The following is a 20,806-nucleotide window of genomic DNA, read 5'->3' on the forward strand; positions in this document are numbered from 1 at the left end:
ATAATTTCATATTAAAAATATGAAATTAAAAAAAATATATATATATTTTTACTTTTCTCCTATTGTAATCCACAGATTTATGGAGAGAGGACAAGAACTGATGTGGAGAAGATGAGACAAGGTTCTACTCTAGGAGAGGCATTTTCTTAACATTAACTTAATATTTACTGTAAAGTGATGTTAAGCTTGGTTTGATGTTGGCGATGCTCACAGTGTAGTCAAAGCACACCAGACTAGTGAGCAAAACAGAAATCTGTATTTCATTCCCAGTGCTAAATCGAACAGCACAGACTCTCATTTCCAACCTTTCTGCATGAAGCAGGGACTAAATCTTCTGTAGCCTTTAAGCTAGTATATAAATCAATCAGCATCACTGCTTTCATAGACCATTTTCATTACTGTATTTCTGTCACACACGCTCACAAACACACCCTCCCTGTAAATCTCCAAGGCAATTAGTGTGACGGGTCCCAGCCAGAATATAGAGGTGTAATCAAGTACACAAATCAACTGACCACACATGATCGGGTATGAACGTGTTAGCCAGCAGAATGCACGACAGCGTGAAATTCAATCTACCTTTCCATGCAAAATAACGGAAAAAACTCCCCTCCTCCCATCTCTAGCAGGCTCTGCTGTCAAAACGCTTAACTTTGATTGACAGCCGGAGTCGAGCGAGTCAGCCAGTCAGCCGTGGCATGAGAGCGCACTGGGCGGGAGTGTGAAGTTTAACCCCAGGAGTCTGGGACAGCTGCAGTGTCGCTGTGGTCTGTGGCTGTTGCACACCATAAATTCTCTCTAAAGAGGGTTTACTTTTTATTTTAATGGAGACTGTAAATTTACGACCCTTGGACCCTGGAGATAGAGCTGTTTTTAAAGGAGCACTCCCTGTCTTTTTTGTATCTCTCTCTCTCTCATACCTGTTTTTTTTTAGAAATTGGCTGGCTTACACAACAAAGTTGTACCTGGCCGTACGCTGGGGTAATATCTGAGAGGCCCTAAAAGAAAAAATGTTCACATGAACTATGTGTATAGTGTATGAATAAATACGGAGTGCGTTTGTGAACACATAATGTCCGATGTGACATATTGTGTGTGCCAGGAGTGAGAATGACTACACTTGTGTATTTTATGCGATCAGAATGACAAACTGACCCCCCCGCCCCTCTCTCTCTCTCTGTCTGCAGGTGTTGTTTGCTCTAAACCAGACTCTACTGCAGCATGAGAGTTTACGTGCAGGCATTCTGCAGGACGCCTTCACTACTGAGGACCTCATCACACACTACAACTGTGGAGACCTTTACTCCATCATCTTAAATCATGACACATCCCAGGTATGCGCACCAAAAACACAGCCTGGTCCCGTTCTATACATCATGTGAGTATGTATGTGATGCATTGGAGTCATTATGAGCTTAAAGTTTGAGCAGCAGAAGGTTACTTCTGATGGATGGCCTATAATTCTCCACTTCACCCTGCAATATGCTAAAAGATTAAAGCAACAGCACACACACATAATGAAAGAGAGAACAAACATTTCAGGAAAAATGCGAGGGAGCAGTAAGACGAGGAAGGGAGGAAATATCTTTCTGTTGTTCCATATTTCCTGCAGAGGTCAGACGCAGGGCAGCTAATGGCTCTGCTGCCTGATAAGGTATCTGTGCTCTCCCTTTCATTGCTTTATGCCTCTCTTCCTCATTCTATCTCTGTTCTGCTCTTGTACTCCATGTGGAAATTATGTAGTACTTGACTTTAGTTTAAGTCGAGTCTTCTGCTCAATTCTCTTGAAGGGATAGTTCTGTCATTAATTACTCACCACCATAAAGCTGTAAGACCTTTATTCATTTTCAGAACACAAACTGAGATATTTTTGATGAAATCCGAGAGCTTTCTGATCCTGCATAGACAGCAACAGAACTGCCAATGTTATAAACAAGTCAAAGACTGACAAAAAAAGAGATCAAATTGTTGACTAAAATTGTTATTTTTGTTTTCTTTGTGCAAGTATTCTTGTAGCTTCATTAAATTAAGGTTGAACTTCTTATGTAACATGGACTATTTTAACAATGTCCTTACTACCTTTCTGGGACTTGAAAATGGTAGTTGCATTGCTGTCTATGGAGGGTAAAATAGCTCTCAAAAAATATCTTTATTTGTGTTCTTAGGTCTTACAGCTTTGTAACGACATGGAGGTGAGTAATTAATGACCGAATTTTCATTTTTGGGTGAAATATCTTTCTCTATGGGCAGTAAAATTAACCACATTCAAGGATAATGTGAACATAAACTCATTAAATGTCAGTTGTGAGTTAGGTCTTAGTAAAAAAAAAAAAAGAAAGAAGGTATATTAGTCCCTACTATATAAATATTGCATACTCTCTATCTACAACATTTCTTAATTTAAGATTATTACATAATATATATAACCATCTATACTTCCATACGCCAGCTTCTGTACAGACCCTGTTCAGATCTTCAACACACTGAAGGCTTTCTACTGTGTGTTATGCTGGTGGGGGTTTGGGGTTTGTGTAAGAGGGCATTACAGGAAAGGCCTTCTGTAAAAGTGGTTTGGATGCTTACAGGGGTACAGCAGTTCATCTATCAGTGTCTGAACACACACACGTACAAAATGGAGCCAAATGTATGGCTTTCTGCTCCACTGCACTTCAGTTCTTTAGTGCACAGCCCAGGCAGGAATCTCTCAGATAAACACACGTGTATAGCCATATTTACCCCCCTGCCTCTCCATTTCCAAACTGTTCTCTCATTAGCAGGGCGTATGGATAAATACACACACACATAGTATTTAGACGCTCCAGAGCTCTGGATTCTAACAAGAGGCCACCTCACAGTTTCCCTTTTAAGTCTCTCTTGCTTCCTCCGTCCCTGTACCATTATCCATTATCCCCCCACCCCACCATCTCTGGTGTATGTATAGCCGGTCAAGACATGGGAAGCGCTGTGTTTCCGACCATCAATTAGAGCAAAAGGTCCAGAACTGAGCTCCATAACCATATATAATCCCTAATGTCCTGCTCTCTTTCAAAGATCTATACACACTTTTCCAATTCCAAAGATGGATTCCAAACATATGGAAGCCCAAGTAAAAAATAAATAAATAAAGTTATTTGGCCTATATATCTCAAAATTGCAATTAACACATGACATTTTTCCTTTGACATATAATTGCACCTCTTTATCTCAAAATTGTGACTATATCTTTTGTACTGCAACTTGTTATGATTAAGAATTCAATTCTTGTAATTGCAACATTGTATATGATATATAAAATTACAATATTTATTTTATCTTTTTTTTTTTTACTTTGGGGTGGCAATGAGCTACCATTATTTTTTTATTATATATAATATTTAATTTATTTTTTATTTTTTTACAGTGACAAACTTTAAAATTTAGATAAAGTTTCAAATCTAGACAATCTTCCACAATTTTCCTAACAATGTCTCAATGCACTTGCTGTAAAAGCACTGAAAAAACAACAAAATAAAAAATTTTCTCTTCTATTCCTTATTTCCCTTTTTCTACTTAAATCTATTATGTCCATCCCTCACTATTCATAGCAGACTGTGTAGAAAGACCAGCCAGCTGTAGAAAGCTTCCCATACACTTTACCCTGCAGCAAATCAATCAGTTCATGTGGAGTCCAAGACAGTAAAACAGTCTTTCTATGTGTGTGGCTGTCATGTTCCACAAAGTGGCATAAATGTCTCATTTATACACAGACTCAGATCCATGCCAGGCCTTTAGTAAAACCTCTCTCTCTCTCATTCTGTCTCAGCTTCCACATTTCATCAACAGTTCCCTGCCAGCTCACGAGCGCTTGACGGCACAGCAGATTGACAGTTACCTGCGACATGAACTCATTTACAAACGCAATGAACGAATGGCCCGCCGCGTCTCTGCCCTCCTTCAGAGAAACCCCACCCACAGCTTCTTCTTTGCTTTCGGAGCTGGTGAGTCACACAAAACCTAAACCATCACACACTTACACACTCGTAACAAAATGAAGATGAGGTCAGTTGACACTGACTAGGAATAGGTTCAGCTCCACATACAAAACAAACGCACACACAATCTCCCCCAGATGGCAGTAAAATGAAATGGTCCTAAGAACTTTTCCCACGACTGAGAACAAATCCCTTTCATTAATGTTCTGAGTGCACCTGTGTGTGTGCGTGTGTTTCTTTGTCTGTGAGACAAATTTTTTCCTTACAAAAAGCATTATTTTGAAATGAGGAATAATCAGGTTCATCAATCATGAGGTTGCAATTACAATTATTTTGTGTGTTTTTTTTTTATGGTGACAGCACATGTACGTAAAAACTCCTGTTCAGTAACTAGATCACTCCCAATATCCATCAAACAAGTTGAATATATATATATATATATATATATATATATATATATATATATATATATATATATATATATATATATATATATATATATATATATATATATATATAAATTATTATTATTATAAAAAGTATTTATTTATCCATATATTATTTATATAGTGAGAGAAAGATAGGGTGTATACAGAGAATATGAGATTTTGGGCTAATTACTAACTCTGGCCACATGCTTTATAATCTGGATTCATTGGAATGAGAATAGAAATGTGTGTGTACGCACCTGTTCTGAATCTAGTGGAAATTTTGCACAATAGCCTTGTACATGCATAACTAAGAACACTTGAACACATTTGATAGTGAATGAGACCCAGTTAGAGGACAGACAGCTACTTTCATCTGTGAGAGTGTGAGCTGTTTGTTTTAATTTGCATTCCAAGCTAATGCTGCTAATGTTTCCTGAGTGCTGCATCAAGGTCCTGAGGGAAAGCTGTGGTGTGCTTTAGAGCGCATGGTTATGTTTGTGTGTCGTTCATTAGCACGGATGGGGTGAATCTGAGGTTTCTACAGGACAAGTGTGTGTGTGTGTGTGTGTGTGAGAAACTTGATTTATGTGTTAATGGAGTACAATTTAACATGATGCCACCCTTTCCGGTGTTTAAAAAAAATAAATAATAATTCATAAAAAGATAATGACTTTTATAAATATATCTTATCAATGCTCTATGTCCCAAAATCAACATTAATAGTTGGACGGCTAAGGTTTTAGTTGGTCTATCTTTGCCTTGCGTGCTAGGCCTCTCTCTACTTAGAACTCTTGTTTGAGTTGCTCACAGTTTCACTTAGACCATTTCATCCAGAAACCTAGTCAGAACTACTGACAGAAAGCAAAATTAGCAGCTGTAAACCTGGGCTCGGAGGGTTCTACAGTTACCAGAGTGCTCTATGAGTCTTTGCAGGGGTGATTAAACTACACGCTGTGCTGGTAAAGTGGTTTCAACAGGCCATCCATCTTTGCTCCACAGCAATAGCATGTTTTGATTCTACAGGAAGCCCCATGGCACAGGCAACAAGACCCTTTTGGGAAATCATACACACGTGCACTAGCACATACCCTCAACCCTGACTCTCATAATGCATAGTTGGAAAGAAAGCACAATTTGTGGAAACTGAATGCCTAGCTTTTAAAGGGATAGATTACCCAAAAAAATTAATTCTGTCATCATGTATGTCATTTATATCATCACGTTGTACCAAAGCAGTATGACTTTCTTCTGTGGCACACAAAAAGAGAAGAAAAAAAAATCTCCACAATGCAGTTACAAAGAATGGACTGGTGTAAAAAAAAAGGCACTTTGTTTCCATACATTTTCCAAAATGTTCATCTGAAAAATCAAACATAGCTCTACTTGGCAAATGTACTTTCATTCATGAATCATTCATTTGAATTTGACAAAAATTCTAAATGATTTGATGTTTTTGAGTTCAACTCATTGAATCAGTCACAGTGATCACCAACTCACTAACCAATGGCTTAGGTATGAAAAACAACTTTTATGATACTTTTATAGTGCATTTGTGTCCTTTTTAATACCTAAAAGCTTCAGTAGCTATTGTCAATACATGAAAAAGTTGTGATGGGTTTTTTTTTTGACATTGTGACGTGCAAGTGAAAAACATTATTCCTATATGTTCCTGTGGCACAGTGGTAGAGCATTGTGTTAGCAGTGCAAAAAGGTTGTGGGTTCAATTCCCAGGGAACATACATACTAGTAAAAAAAAAACAATTTATATCCTTAATGCACTGTAAGTTGCTTTGAATAAAAGTGTCTGATAAATCTAAATTAGAGAAGTTTCTGAGAAAAAAAAATGTAGGGTGGGAACATGGTTCTATCCATTGATTATGAACTGGATGGAGGCAGATCTGAATGCAAGCTCAGGTCTCAAAATTATCTCAGTTTCCCATTTGTAAATATGACTTGCGATACCATTTCATGTCCAATTTGGGAACTGGGAAACGCATATTTACAATGATAGCACATGAAGATGCAGTTATGATTTTTAAATGAAATAATATGCACAATTTAAAAATAAAATAAGCATGGATGCATCATTTACAATTAAATCAACAACATGCATAGAAAATACATAAGGTAGATTTCTATTTTGTGCCCTTTTGGTTGAACTATTCTTTTAAATTGCTGTAGTAGAACTGCAACACTGCTAGCAGTTACTGCTCCCTGCTGGTTTGGAGTAGCACATACTAAAACCAAGACTTGTTTTGTGACAATTCTGTTTTTCATAAGAAAAAGGTTCATATTCCCTTTCATCTGTTATGCTTTGTTCTTTTGTGAGTGTGACCTTATGAGAGAGCCTGCAAAGTTACATAAGAGGTCAGAGGATAAGCGGGAACATGCCACCATGGCACATCTGTTTATGGTACAGATCACACACACAAACTGCAGTTATCAGTTTTTCACATCCGCTAGGAATCTACTAATAAACTTAGAACAATCACATATAAATCTTACATAAAAACCACCTATATGCCATAGGTCAATCTTATATGATTCTAAACTTTGATGTACATTAATGCAAATCATTGTGCCTCTCAAACATGTTCAGTTGCATATAATTAACTGTTTGCTGAGCAAGGAGAGAGTGTGTGTGGCGCTTCAGGAGGTTCTCATTTGCCTGGTTTCTCACTGCTGCATGGAGTTTTGTGCTCTTATTGAAAACATCCCTAGGAATTTCCTGTGATGGCCACAGCCCAGGCACCATTCTCAATTTTAATACATACTCTGCATTTGATGGGGAGCATTTGTCTTTTCATTAATAGCCTCAGGTTTGTTTTGCTATTGATTTGACATGCATATGACACTAATAAATGACAAGGTTAATATCACAGGTGCTAAAGCAATCAGTTCCAGTAAGCACACAGGCCACTGTTTATGTCTTACAGTGTTTGTATGAACGTGATCACTCATCCGTGTGTTTGTGTGTGGTGAGGAACTCTCAGCCCATGTGTTTTGCAGTTGTTTGTGGTGGTCATTTTAGTGTCATTCCTATCAGAGGTGCTCAAAATGAATAGCTTCAAAGGAAATTTTCCTGGTGCCCAACCAGACAAAATTATGCATGTTTGGGAAGTCCAGTTCATTTTAGTGAATAAGTTCATTTTGATGGTTTGTTTAAATGAAGACCTGTGGATTCCTTTATTATTTTTTATTTTTAGTTGAACTGTATTATCTTATATTGAGTAGCTTGTAGCTTGACTTCCAGCAATTCTGCATGGCACCACAATAACCATTGCAATTGGTCCTCTAATTGTTAAGAAAAGTTATTTAAAAGCAGGTGAATATGTTTCAATGCTGGACCTGGTTAAAATGGAAATCAGATTAACATTTGTCATGTTCAAACGATAATCATGAAGTGTTTTATCTAAATGGCAATGTCATTAAATAACTACTCAAAATGGTTACACAATAAAAAAGCTCAACTATTAAATGGTAATCAAATCTAATGGCTTTTGGGATGCTGGAGAAAACAGTCCATTTATCTTGAGCTGTAGTGTTGTGTTGGTCTGCATCTCTTAGGACTTTTCCGCAGATGCTAAAGTGACTCTCAGTGCTAATTAGATCTGCAGAGCTCATTATCAGACTCTGCCATTACACGCCTCATTATAGCCTTACTACTAAAACAACTGATCTGGGTGCTAATGGAATTTAAGCTCACATTACACACATAACACATGTTCTCTCCCCACCCACACAGTTTTACTGTGACACACTTTTACAGATGCATCTACCTGCACGTGTGATTTCAGCCAATACATACATATTTAAAGAGTATGTGGATGCACTCCAAGACAGAGTCTGTGATTTATTAGGCGAATTATTTAAGCAACCTTGTGTCCCTTTACAACTGAGAAAAGAACTGTGGGTATTATTACAAAGTCAACTAATTCTTTTAGTTCTTTTGAGTCCTGGGAGTGAAAAAAAAATGCAGTAGCCCTTTATTAAATATGCAATATTTAAATATGCAATAGAGTTGAGTGATATGACAAAATCTTATATCATAATATAAGTAATTTTATTTTATTTTATTACCTCACAATATAGTTAATTATTTTTGCTTTCAGTAAGGTATTTGTGATATTGAATTTTTTGATACCACAGAAATTTCATAATTCTTGTCACCACTGTCAGTATTACAAATAATAATAATAATAATAATAATAACACTAGCTTAAAAAAAAAACAAGCTCACTGAAGACTAGTAAACAGTTAGCAATTAAATAAGAATAAGAAACGAATTATAAGCAATAGGAATATATATAAATAAATATATATATATATATATATATATATATATATATATATATATATATATATATATATATATAAATTATATTTTATAATTTGTATAATTCTATACAAATATACTGTATAAAGCAATCAAATGTATAAAAACACTGCATATTCTTCACCGTGTAAATTAAATATTTCTCCATATTAAAGTTACAAAAATGATTTAGTCAAGAGCAGTGAGAGTCACTGTCACGAAATTAGATTTTTCATATCATGGTTATTGTGGCTATAAGAATTCATGATATCGATATATCATGATATCTATAGAAACCTTGGGTGTAAAAAGATATCAGTCAAATTATTTTTTACTTTGTTTATTGAGTTTTTCTTTTCCACCCAGCAAACACGAGGATGTTGATAAACGCAGAGCATAAGACTCTGGCTTTCTCCGTCTTCTTTGAAGCTCCTATGAAATAACAAGAGAGAAAATACCGTCAAGTTCAACAGTATGATGAATAAATATTAATGGTTAAACTTTACAATAAGATGTCTTTTGATAACATTAATGTATTAACTAACATTAATGAATAATACATTTATTACACAATTATTAATCTTTCATTGTTCATGTTCACAATGCAAAAAATCAAGTCATACTCCACATTCCATACCAGATGGGGGCAGTATGCCTCAATAAAGTGAATTGGTCTACTCTAGAGTAACAAACGAGAAACGGCATAGTCTCTATGCTCCGCCCCTACCTTCACAACAACCCTACAGCCATAGCCGAAGCCTAGGAGGACGTTTTGCCTCCAGAGGAACGTTGGGTGATGTCAAGTGATTTTGAAACATGACATCTTCAAGCTACTCCCCTTCACCTTAACCATATGTTCATATTCGTTTTGTTCATATTACATTTTGAGTTGTATATACACATTATTTGAATTAAATTAATTTGACAGACAGCATTCTGTCAACATCATTGGTCAACATCAGACAGCTAGCGCCAACCAACGTAACCAGAGCTGCCAACTCTCAAGCATTCACCGTGAGACACACGCAATTGACTCTTTTCACACGCTTTCACGCCACACATCAATTTTCTCACGTACAGAAAAACCACAAAGCAAAGAGGACACGGAGACCAACAGACTAGTCAGAGCAGGTTAATTATGATATAAAAAAATGGGTAAGTTATAGCTAGCTAATTATCAAACGCAGCTACGGTTAGCCATCGCTAACATTAGCACGTTTATCGAACAGCCTTCGATACATTTCTATGTTATAACTTCCCGAAAAAAAATACACAAACATATAAAACAAACAAATTTCTACTGGTAAATCATGTATAATGGTATATCGCCCACGCCTAATATGCAGTTATTTTCTACACATAAATAATGTATTAAAAAACAATTATAGAATAATAATATTATACATAAATCATTTTATTTAAAAATAAAATTATATATGCTACACTGTATATACAAATAAATATATAAGCACACACACATATAAAAAGACATTCAGAGAAAGATATACACGCAAAATTTGTGCAATACCTTGTCAATACAAAGTACAGTTTTTGCTCTGCAAGTATGTGTGCACGCACCATTTCATGTCTATTTATGTGCAAGAAAGTCTTCTTTTTCTTCAGTCATGCCCACTGCTTCGCAAAGCAACCTAAGCATTACAAGAAAAGAAGTAGAGACCCCATCTGTCAGAAACTAAAACAAACGGTAGGGGCAATTTCCCCTAAATACTTTAACCCCTGTGAACTTTGACTGTTAATGCACTTTTGCTGCCCCTTTTTTGTCTCTTTCATCCATTTCCACATTTCCCCAACTGTGAAAATGTCCCCAACCATTGGATTAACTCTCTCTTTCTCTCTTTGGTAAATCTGCTTGCCTGCCACCCTACAGTCACTGTAAAAGAAATGTAAATATTTAAAGCCATAAAGGAAACAGTTTCAATGTTTCTGCATCAAACCCTTGAACCCCAAACAGATCTTTAAACAGTTCAGCCCAGTTCCCCGAACCCCTACATCACATATAGAGAAAGAGTGTGCCCTAATTATGGAGTCTGCTGAACTACCACCAGAGGAGTCCCTTTGGACAGGTAAAAGAGAGCAGCACCCCCTTAATTTTCACTAATCTCTCGACTCAGCTCAGATCCCTGGGATGGCCCGAGGGCTGGAATTTCCTGATCTCACTCTGAGATTTATAGGAGGTGTGAGAGCTGCTCTCCTTGCTGATCTGTGGGTCATATACTCTCGCGTACACCCGGGGCGGCGGAGAGGGTTTGTTGACTCAGAGACCATGTTGAGATTTATAGATTTCCTGCTGCTGTAAAAACTTGTAGAAGGTAGTGTATGTACGCATGGATTAGACAGAGCTGTGCTGCATTAGAGGTCAGTCGTTTTTAGGGTTATCACGGGGGATTGAGTGTTGGATAGCAGAAAAATTAATAAGTGAGAGATAGAGGCTTCCCTCGAGCATCCTCTGACACACACACACACACACACACACAGATGCATACATGCTTATAATAATGGACAGCAAGCAGAGAGCAAACAACCCAAAAGTAGTACTATGATCAAAGACAAATGAATTCTGGTGGCCTACAATGCCTTTCAAATTCGTATCATATTTCTGACTATTTGTGCTTTCTCTTTTCTTTCTACAGTTCACTCTTGCTGAGGAATATTTTGTTTTTTGGCAGACTAGCAATGAGGCCTATTGTGTGTGAACTCAGTATCAGTCAATTTGCATGTTTGATTCCTCATCAAGTGTTACACAAACATAATTATGGTTATTAATTTACTGCATACAAAATATGATGACCAAAAATAATACTGCAATGTATTAATATCCTAACAATGCTTTTAGCATTTTTACTCACTCAATTTAGGTTTGGGCTGTTTTACATATTAATGGCATATTAAATTAAATGCTATTTTAGGAAGAGTGAAATAAATTACCTTTTTGGTCACACTTTATTTTAAGGTCCAATTCTCACTATTAACTAACCATTAACTATGACTTTTGCATAAATTAACTCCTAATTTGCTGCTTATTAATAGTTTATATGGTAGTAGTTAAGTTTAGGGTATTGGGTAGGATTATGGATGTCATGCATTATATGTACTTGACAAGCACTAATAAATAACAATATGTTAATAATAGGCATGCTAATAAGCAACTAGTTATCAGTGAGAAATGGACCCTATACTAAAGTGTTACCAATTTTTTTTTATGTTCAATTATTACATATATTAAAAATGTCACTAAATCTAAACAGACAATAACTATGACTTAAACTAAAAAACTGGTGTGTAAAACACTGCTCATAAACCTAAAACATTGGCTGTATGTGTATGTATGCTCTTGTGTGTCATGTATCATGTATCCCGAAGGTGCTGACATATTTGGACACAACCCAAAATACTCAAACCAACACCTGAACCATTCACAGTACATCTTCTGAGTATGATGAAGGGCCGAGTGGAGAGAGGGGTATGGAAAAAAGTATAAATGCACCAAAGAAGTCCTGCTATAAAGTGATTGAGAGCCCTAATTAACACGAGAGACAAAATGGAAACAAGTCTGATGAAAGTCAGAGAGAGAGAGCATATAGTTCAAGCTGTGGATTTCCACATTACAGTAAAAGCCAGGCTGTAAGGACATTAGTCAAACATTCACATTTATTAATAGGGCAGACACTGTTATTTAAAGCCACTTACAGTGAATTCAAGGTATGCACATTCCCTGGGAATCGAACCTATAGAATCATTCCCACTATGCTCTACCAATAAAACTATGGGTTGACAAAAAATACTCCTATTCCAGCAATGGAAACACTACATGTGCTGTTTTCAGACTTGATTCAGAGGGTATGAACTGACAGTCACTGCACCTGTCTCATCTCTGTGATTTGGATGAAGGATTTGGGCATAACTAGTGTAAAGCCAGGAGCTTTTGCTAAGCCTTTGCTTTTGCAAATGGATTTGTTTAAGGCCTGCGTGTACTGGCTGGTTTTTCAAGATTTTGAAACAACAGTTTGTTCTTGGTAATCAGAATATGCTAACTGCGGTTATGAAACAAACATCACAAATATACATAATGAACTGTATCAGCCTTTGGTGAGCTGTGAGTCTGTGTGTGCGGAGCATGAGTTTGTTTGTTTGTTTCTGGGTGTGTATATTTATTTTTATGTGTGCCAGTGTTTTGGGTGTAGGTGCCTAAAAAGAATGAACGCAAGAGATTAGTTCAGGCTGATTTGTTTTGTAGCATGTGCCTGCCTCCTTGCATTAATTAAAGGAGAATGCTTCAGTAATGGTGCATTCAAGTCCTGCTGGGAAGTTCATATTTATAAGTTGGGAAGTCATAAATATGGCGTCAGGTATGGCTGCATGAGGAATTGTATTTTAATCATGATCCCGATTTCTGCTTTGAGTTATTAAACATAATCATCTGAAATCTGCAGCTGCCAGATTTCAAGAGTTTAAATATCCCAGTTAGAGCTTTTTTTTTTTTTTTGAAATCGATTCATTATCTGCCCAGTGGTTTAGATATTCTTCCCAACCTGGCAACCATGTATATGCATTCTCTCTACAGTATGGAAAAAGTGCTGCCTTATAGGCAAACATGTACAGTTAAGCTGGAGTTTATTTTATTTTAAGGTCTAATTGTTGATATTAACAATCCAATTAACTTTTGCCTCAAACTACAAATTTGCCACTTTTTAATAGTAAGTAAGGTAGTTGTTAAGTTTAGGTATTGGCTAGGATTAGAGTACATTATACATTATGTACAATATTCTTTATGAGTACTTATAAACAGTCAATATGTTATTAATAGACCTATACTAAAGTGTTACTGTGCTCTCTACTGAGATATTGTACTCAAATTAAAAGTGTAATAAAGCCAGTCTGTTTTCTTTTAAATGGTTGTTTGCATTGTTTAAATACTTTAAATCTGGGAGCAAATCATGCAAGTTGATGTTTTCTTGATTTGTGCTTATGTGAAAATGTAATAATTGTGATGAAATGTAACAAGATTTAAAATGACCATAATCCTGATTAATAATCAGGATTCTGTTTTTAAATAATCATGAGTATCTATTTGACTATTATTGCACAGCCTTAACGTCAGGTACAATCAAGTCAGTTTGGTCAGAGCAAGATGGCAATGTACCTTTTCTACAAACAAAAAAAAATCAGCATGATTTTTTAACTCTTAAAAAAGATTAATAAAGAATGTGCATCAGCTGTGTTTTTGTAAAATAAATTGTTAAATATTCCATAGAAATTGTACAATACATACAGCCTTAACGTCAGGTACAATCAAGTCAGTTTGGTCAGAACAAGATGGCAATGTACAGTACCTTTTCTACAAACAAAAAAAAAAACAGCATGATTTTTTAACTCTTAAAAAAGATTAATAAAGAATGTGCATCAGCTGTGTTTTTGTAAAATAAATTGTTAAATATTCCATAGAAATTCTACAATACATATTTTGTTTCAAAACCATTTAAGTAGTTTTATTGTAAATAAAAATGACCATCAACTGCATCTATTGCCCTTGACATATTTTTTACTGTCACGTCATCACCTCGGAAACTTCAAGAAAGGCTTCAAGAAAGTTCAGAGCTTTCTACATGTAATTATGATATAGGGGTGCATGTGCATTCAACTCACAAATACTATCTATCTGACAAGACTTAAATGCACCAAAGTCAAGTTAAGTCAAGTTAAGTCTGCTTTATTGTCAATTCTTGTCAACAAGTCCTAAACAAGAAACACCTCAACAATTTAGTAGCGAGGTGACCAACCCAACTCACCGCAGCCTGAAACCTAAGCTAACTACTTCCTCTAATAGCCAAACACTTCTTGAGTAACTACTTCCTCCAGTAGCCAAACACCTATGAGTTTCCCATGTGTAATTATCACTTGGTGTTGAAGTTCATGTGCGTTTAACTTGCAGATAAGATATTTCCAACATGACGTGTACGTATCATACAGCCTTAAAAAGTCCCAACCAAGAAAAATCTCACCAATTTGGTAGCTAGGTGACCACCCGCAACTCACCGCAGCCTGAAACCTTAGCTAACTACTTCCTGTAGTAACTGAACACTTCTCGAGTAACTACTTCCTCCAGTAGCCAAAGTCTGTGAGAGTGCTCTGTCCGGCAGGGTTATTTAAGTGGCTGGAACCCTGCAAATAAATACAGCACATAAATTGAACCTCTCGACCTCACACGCAGAATACAGAGGCATGGCTGTTTTATTCAACATTTCCATGAAAGTACATTCTAACAGAGTTTAATATGAACATTAAACAGAGGCTGTGGGTGTGAAAGCCAGCTGATCATGCCGCCGTGTCATTGAACCTGTCTGAGTCTGGCACTGGGATCGAAGATAAGGTGTGGAACAAAAAGGGGAGCACCTCAATGGGCGGCCTGTTTCTTCCCACCATGCCGAAGGGCGTAGCGCCGTAATCTGGCCGTCTGATCTGACCGACGCTCAGCGGTAGCCTCTTCACGCTCCGTGCCAGTCGCCCCAACAGCCTTTGAACTTGGCGGCCAAGAAAGCACTGTGGGCCCCTCACTCCCTATCCCCCGCCCTGTCTTCACGACTGATCAGCAAAATAATGATGATAAAGAAGCATGAAAAGGGACAGCCTTGAAGATTTTCAGCGTGCCGTTAATAAGCTCACGGAGCATGCTGAGGCGATGAGGTCAGGCTGTATTAGCGCTTATTGCTGAGTTGAGTGACACATGGGATTATCGGCTGTGCAAAGAAGTGAAACAGCTTTCATCAGCATGGAGCTGGAGCGCGTGCGTTTGATGTCTCAAGAGTGAAGGAATTATGAGTGTATTACACGTGAGAGCCAAGGCGGAGAGACCATAAGCACGGGCATTTTATATAGCCCCATTCTTGAAGGAACAAGTGCACCTCGAGATCAAGAACACAAGAAAAGGAGGGTTCTTGAGACAGTGTCACCCCCAAGACTACATGCTCTTATCTGCTTTCTATTAATATTTGCACACACCCACCTGAAACCTTTCCTCTTTAACATGGCTACTACTTGTTTCTTGTGTGCTGCAGGTCATTTTCTGGGGAATCACAGTGTACTGGACATCCTGCGCCAGGAGGGCTATGAGGTGGGGCACACACCAGCACAAGAGCCCATCACACAGTGAGTACACACACACACACACACACACACACACACACACACACACACACACACACACACACACACTCCATACCAGAATTGTGCAAAATTCAGAATTGAAGTTTATGAGTGTGTTGGCCACATCACACAGGAAATTGAATTGGAATGACAAGAAATAGAATCTACCGAATTACAATGGCAAGAAATTCAACACAGGTAATGCATTCTGGGAGTTCTCCTCCACCCTGGTCCACAATAGTTAATTTGTCAAGTATGAATGAATATATAAACTAAATATTAAATTAAGGCATAGAAATCTACTATCTAAATCAATCTATCAATGAACCTTCAAACTTCAAAGCCTTTAAAACTTTTAAACATAGCTCTTTCAAACCAAACTTGAATTTTAGCTTGAAAAAAGCCTTGTTTAAAAAATTATTAAAAGTTAGTTATATAAATTTCTTTACATTTAACTTCATTTTAATTCTACTTCCTTACAATCAAATTTGAATTTAAATTCTGCATTGTGTTACCTCGTACATGACATTCAAGAAAAAATAAATAAATCATGCGCACGATTTGTTCCCTCGATGTCCTAAAATTTTTGTATACATGTTTTTTTTTTTTTAATGCCTGCTACGGTGCAAAAACGAATACATTTTTGTAGACATTTTTGATCACTTAAAAAAAAACTGTTCAGATGACAGTTTCTGTGGCAGTGTGAAAACATGATTGACACATCGTGAGGTATCTTTTTTTTAACCTGTGAAAATTTTGGACCTTAAGTAAAAAAAAAGCCAATATGTTAATAATAAGCATGTTAATAAGCAACTTTAGGGAACTGGCCCTATACTAAAGCGTTACCCTAAATATAAAATGGTGTACAATTCTGCTCTCACACTTGGCTTTATGGTTCTCACAAGGAAAGTTCTTCTCTTCACCTTTTCCTCCCTATTCAGATTCTGTCCTCTTCTAATTCCTTTTCTTCCTATGCCAATACCTTGCCCACACACCTAATAATTATGAAGTTATTTAAACAACAAACTTTCCCGAATATTTTGTGGCAAAGAATATAATGATGCATACTTCATATACAGGCTCAGCAAAGCATCATGTTTCACCACATCGAAAACCCAAGCACATTGTAATTCACTGAGAGGATATTCCACTTACTGTGCTAAACTGCAAACAGAGTTAAACTATCCCTTTGATCTCCCCCTGCTAACATGACTCCCTGCCATGACGGAGTGGGCCAGACCAGCGCTGTGCCAACTCATGCCTCACCCATTTGTCGTGTACAGAGGGGTGCTATGCCTGCTCAAACAAAGACAACCCACCTTCATCGTTGGCATACTTATACCATTACTCAACAGGCCTTTAGGGGAGCTGGAAAGAGGTGATCCAAAGGCTGTGTAGGTTGTACTCATTAAATATCTGTTGTAATGGCTCCAACACCCAACAAAGGCGCAAATGGAAAAATGAGAACGCCGAGCAATTGAACGGTCCCAGAAAGGTAGTTCGAACTCACAAAGCGCCCAACCACCACCGCAACATCCAGCCGGTGTCGTTTGAAAAACCTCCTATTGCAAATTTTAGTGCAAACATTTTCCTTTGGCACACTGCGGCAGTGGAAGTAAAAGAGGCAGAGAAAGTGAGCTTTAAGGGGGGTTCTCAGATTGCTGGAGATGATGACAGTGGCTGTGGTAACAATCTGACAGCTGGATGGACCGGCTGAATGACAGACTGACTGTGGTTAAGAAACACAAACCCTTTCAGCTTTATAGGCCCACTCCCTTCTGCTCACTTCCTCTCCACTGTAAAGCGAAAAAATGAGGTGATATGATGGGCAAGTATAACAACGTGCAATGGCAGCCGGACATGTGTTTACTAAAAGCTCATAAACCACAAACTTGAGGCCCAAAAACAGTCCTGTAGTGTGTTTGTGGTGCACATATGGGTGATTACGAGATTCAAACCAAACAAAACACTTTGTGGACATACTAAACACGGCGGGTTGGCTAAACCACAATGAGGCAGTTCGGAATGAAGGACGGTTTACCAGTGTGCATGGCTTTGGCTGATGTTTACTGCAATAAAATGCCCCAGTGGGCACTCACAAGCTGGAGGTGACAAGTATAGAGTGGCATAAACTTGGGCAATACTACGCCCTACTGGTACACTGTGGTAAAGTCTATGTCCAAATGTCTGTAATATTCAATTCTTTAGTTAAAATGGATGATACAAAGGTTGTGATTATATAACACATTTAATAACAAGACGGACTGGTATTTAAGCCTAAACTTGGATATTAGTAAGGGAGCTCAAGACTTGGAGGTTGTGGCTTTGACCTCACTGACTCTTTGTGAATTCTTAGCAAGCCGAAAGGTTGATATAATGCTGTTTGAAGTCCAAAGAAGTCCATACACACTCCCACTAAGCCAGAGCTTTTTTGAAACACTGCTGGGATGTTATCTCCAGTACTTCAAACGTGTCTCCTGACACTGCCCAGTTCTCAAATAACCTTTGTATGTATAAATCCACTTTTTTAAAATATTAAAAATTCAGACCAATAGAGATATACAGGGAATTACTTAATGGCTGATGTTGAAATATTAATTAATAATACAACTAATTAAAAATGTAACAAAATATAAACTCAAATTAGTCCCTTTAAATGCTACAATTACATTTATATAAAAATAATTCAACTATTAAAATATTAAAATTCTGTCCCATATCAGTAATTTAAGAGTTATGTCCATGGTGTAAATGGTTAATTGTAAAATACTTGATTTTATCTAAGAACACATAATAATAATTTGAATAATTATTTTAAATAAATTAACTAAAACTACACAAAAAATGTGGTGTGGGATTTACTTTGAAATGATTTTTACAAAATTAGCCAACAAATACATGCCATTATTATAATATTTTCAAATAAGAAAGCCGGCAAGTAACACATTGATTTAAACATGAAATTCTGAAATAGAATGACTGATAGTATTTTCTTCTGAAACATACTCCAATAATCCAATAAGTTTTATTTATAACTTCAAAAGATAATTTTTAAAGTGTAAAATGTAAAATTTTTATGGCTGCAACTCAATTTAGACATCACAACATTATAATGTACAGGTAAAAATTGATATTTTGATATTTACTAAAGTATTTACATTATTAAATTATTAAACATAGCTAAATATTTAAGTGAGTGTTAGATGACAGCAGAAATATCGAATATTTTCTGATGACAAATATGGTGCTGATATATCATGCATCCTTAATTTTAAGCACATCGATACTTGCGTTTTAACCATTTTAATTTTAACTTTTGCATACCTCAAGTTTTATAACTTCCACATGTTTTCACAGAAGGAGCTGGTCTGAGGTGGAGGGGACTACTGTGAATCCCACTGAAGACAGCTCTGAGTCAGTGACGGAATGGATATCAGAACCTCCTGAGCCAGAGGAGATCAGCCAGGAAGAACTCTCCCACATGCTGCTGCCAGACAGCCTCAGCCAGCTAGAGGAGTTTGGCCGCTACAAGCGCCCCCGTAAAACCCATCATACACACAGTCGACCGCGGCTGTTCAGTGACCTGTGGGTGCGCATAGGAGACAGGTGAGGACAGAACGCATGCCAGTAGCCACAACAGGGAATTTAAAGCTGCTTTTAACTAACAAAATCCACATTTTTGTTTTCATGTTGACCTCAGCACGACTCCAAACCCAAATGTAAGGATAACCAATGGCTATGTGACGGTGGAACCTCCTCGAACACGACAGGAACAACAGCAAAGACGAACGCCGCTCCGAGACAGACTGAAGTCTTCCAGCCACCCCACAAACCCCAGGGCACTTGACTTCGCTACTCCAAACTCAACATATGAACTGACTTGCCTTTTGGCCTGTCTCATTTCACAACTGCTTTTCACTTCCTGAAGAGGGAAATGGGTCTCTTGGAAGCTCACAAACCAAATCAATCAGAATTTTATCTGAGTGACTTTGCCTGCGGTAAAATTAAATGGCAGTGAAGTAGATTTAGGTACTGCTTAGATCAGATTTGGATGTCTGCCTACAGTTAATTAGTTGCCGCAGTATGTAACAGTAGACGTATGTAAGTAATTTCTAATTGTTACATCTGGCAGAATGGTAGTCTGAAAGAATAACAATAGGAAAAAAACAAGAACATTTTGTTATACTTATGGAATGACTCTGCCCAGAGATGATTCATAAGAATCAGCTTAGATTGTACCTTTTTATGTGAATACCACCATGACTGTTCCCCATCGCCCCATCAGAGCAGACAGCAAAATACGAATGTGCTTTTTTTTCTAATAAATGATATGGGGCTAAAAGAAACTATACCAAAATTATCAATATGATGTTAAGCTTAAACACCTAAATTATATAATAGACTTATTATGTAATATGGTCACTGACAGATAACTTAACTAGTTCACAGAGATGACACTTATATTTTGTAAATTGTGCATTTGTTCATACAGAATTTTTATATTTATTACTTCATGAAGAGTATATTTTCATGCATTTCTCAAGTATTAAAGTTATAGTTATGTTAACAAACTTGCCTTGTACGGTCCATTGATATTTTGCAGCGTTGCGAGAAATCAATGTATAGGCTACTGCCCTCTACTGGCACTCAAGCCATAAAATGTTATTATAATTTTGTATAATAGCCTATAATTGTACTATGATTATTATTATTAATAATAATAAATATAAAAATTATTATTATTAGCTATATAGTACGAAATGCCAAATCAAATGCGAAAATAGTTTTTATTTAAAAGGAACGGAAATGGTACAGTGTGGTCAACATGATATTAGAATAGCTACACATTTTCAAAGATGATTTAGCACATAACTGAAATGAACAGTTCAGCCAAAAATAAAAATACAATAATTTTGCCATTACTCAGC

General features: G+C 36.9%; 1 protein-coding gene across 2 annotated transcripts in view; it reads left to right on the top strand.

Annotated features, from left to right (window-relative positions):
- LOC132097862 (metalloprotease TIKI2) overlaps window positions 1-20,449 on the top strand; it is a 57,119-nt gene extending 36,670 nt beyond the window's left edge. For both annotated transcript variants that reach the window (XM_059503832.1, XM_059503831.1), the window contains exons 3-7: window positions 1,188-1,334; window positions 3,803-3,977; window positions 15,791-15,881; window positions 19,236-19,484; window positions 19,579-20,449. In XM_059503832.1, coding sequence (XP_059359815.1) covers window positions 1,188-1,334; window positions 3,803-3,977; window positions 15,791-15,881; window positions 19,236-19,484; window positions 19,579-19,804 — 888 coding nt within the window. In that variant the 3' untranslated portion in view covers window positions 19,805-20,449. The remainder of the gene's footprint in view (window positions 1-1,187; window positions 1,335-3,802; window positions 3,978-15,790; window positions 15,882-19,235; window positions 19,485-19,578) is intronic.
- Window positions 20,450-20,806: the final 357 nt, after the last annotated feature.

This window comes from Carassius carassius, chromosome 21, assembly GCF_963082965.1.
Source record: "Carassius carassius chromosome 21, fCarCar2.1, whole genome shotgun sequence".
NCBI classification, from domain to species: domain Eukaryota; kingdom Metazoa; phylum Chordata; class Actinopteri; order Cypriniformes; family Cyprinidae; genus Carassius; species Carassius carassius.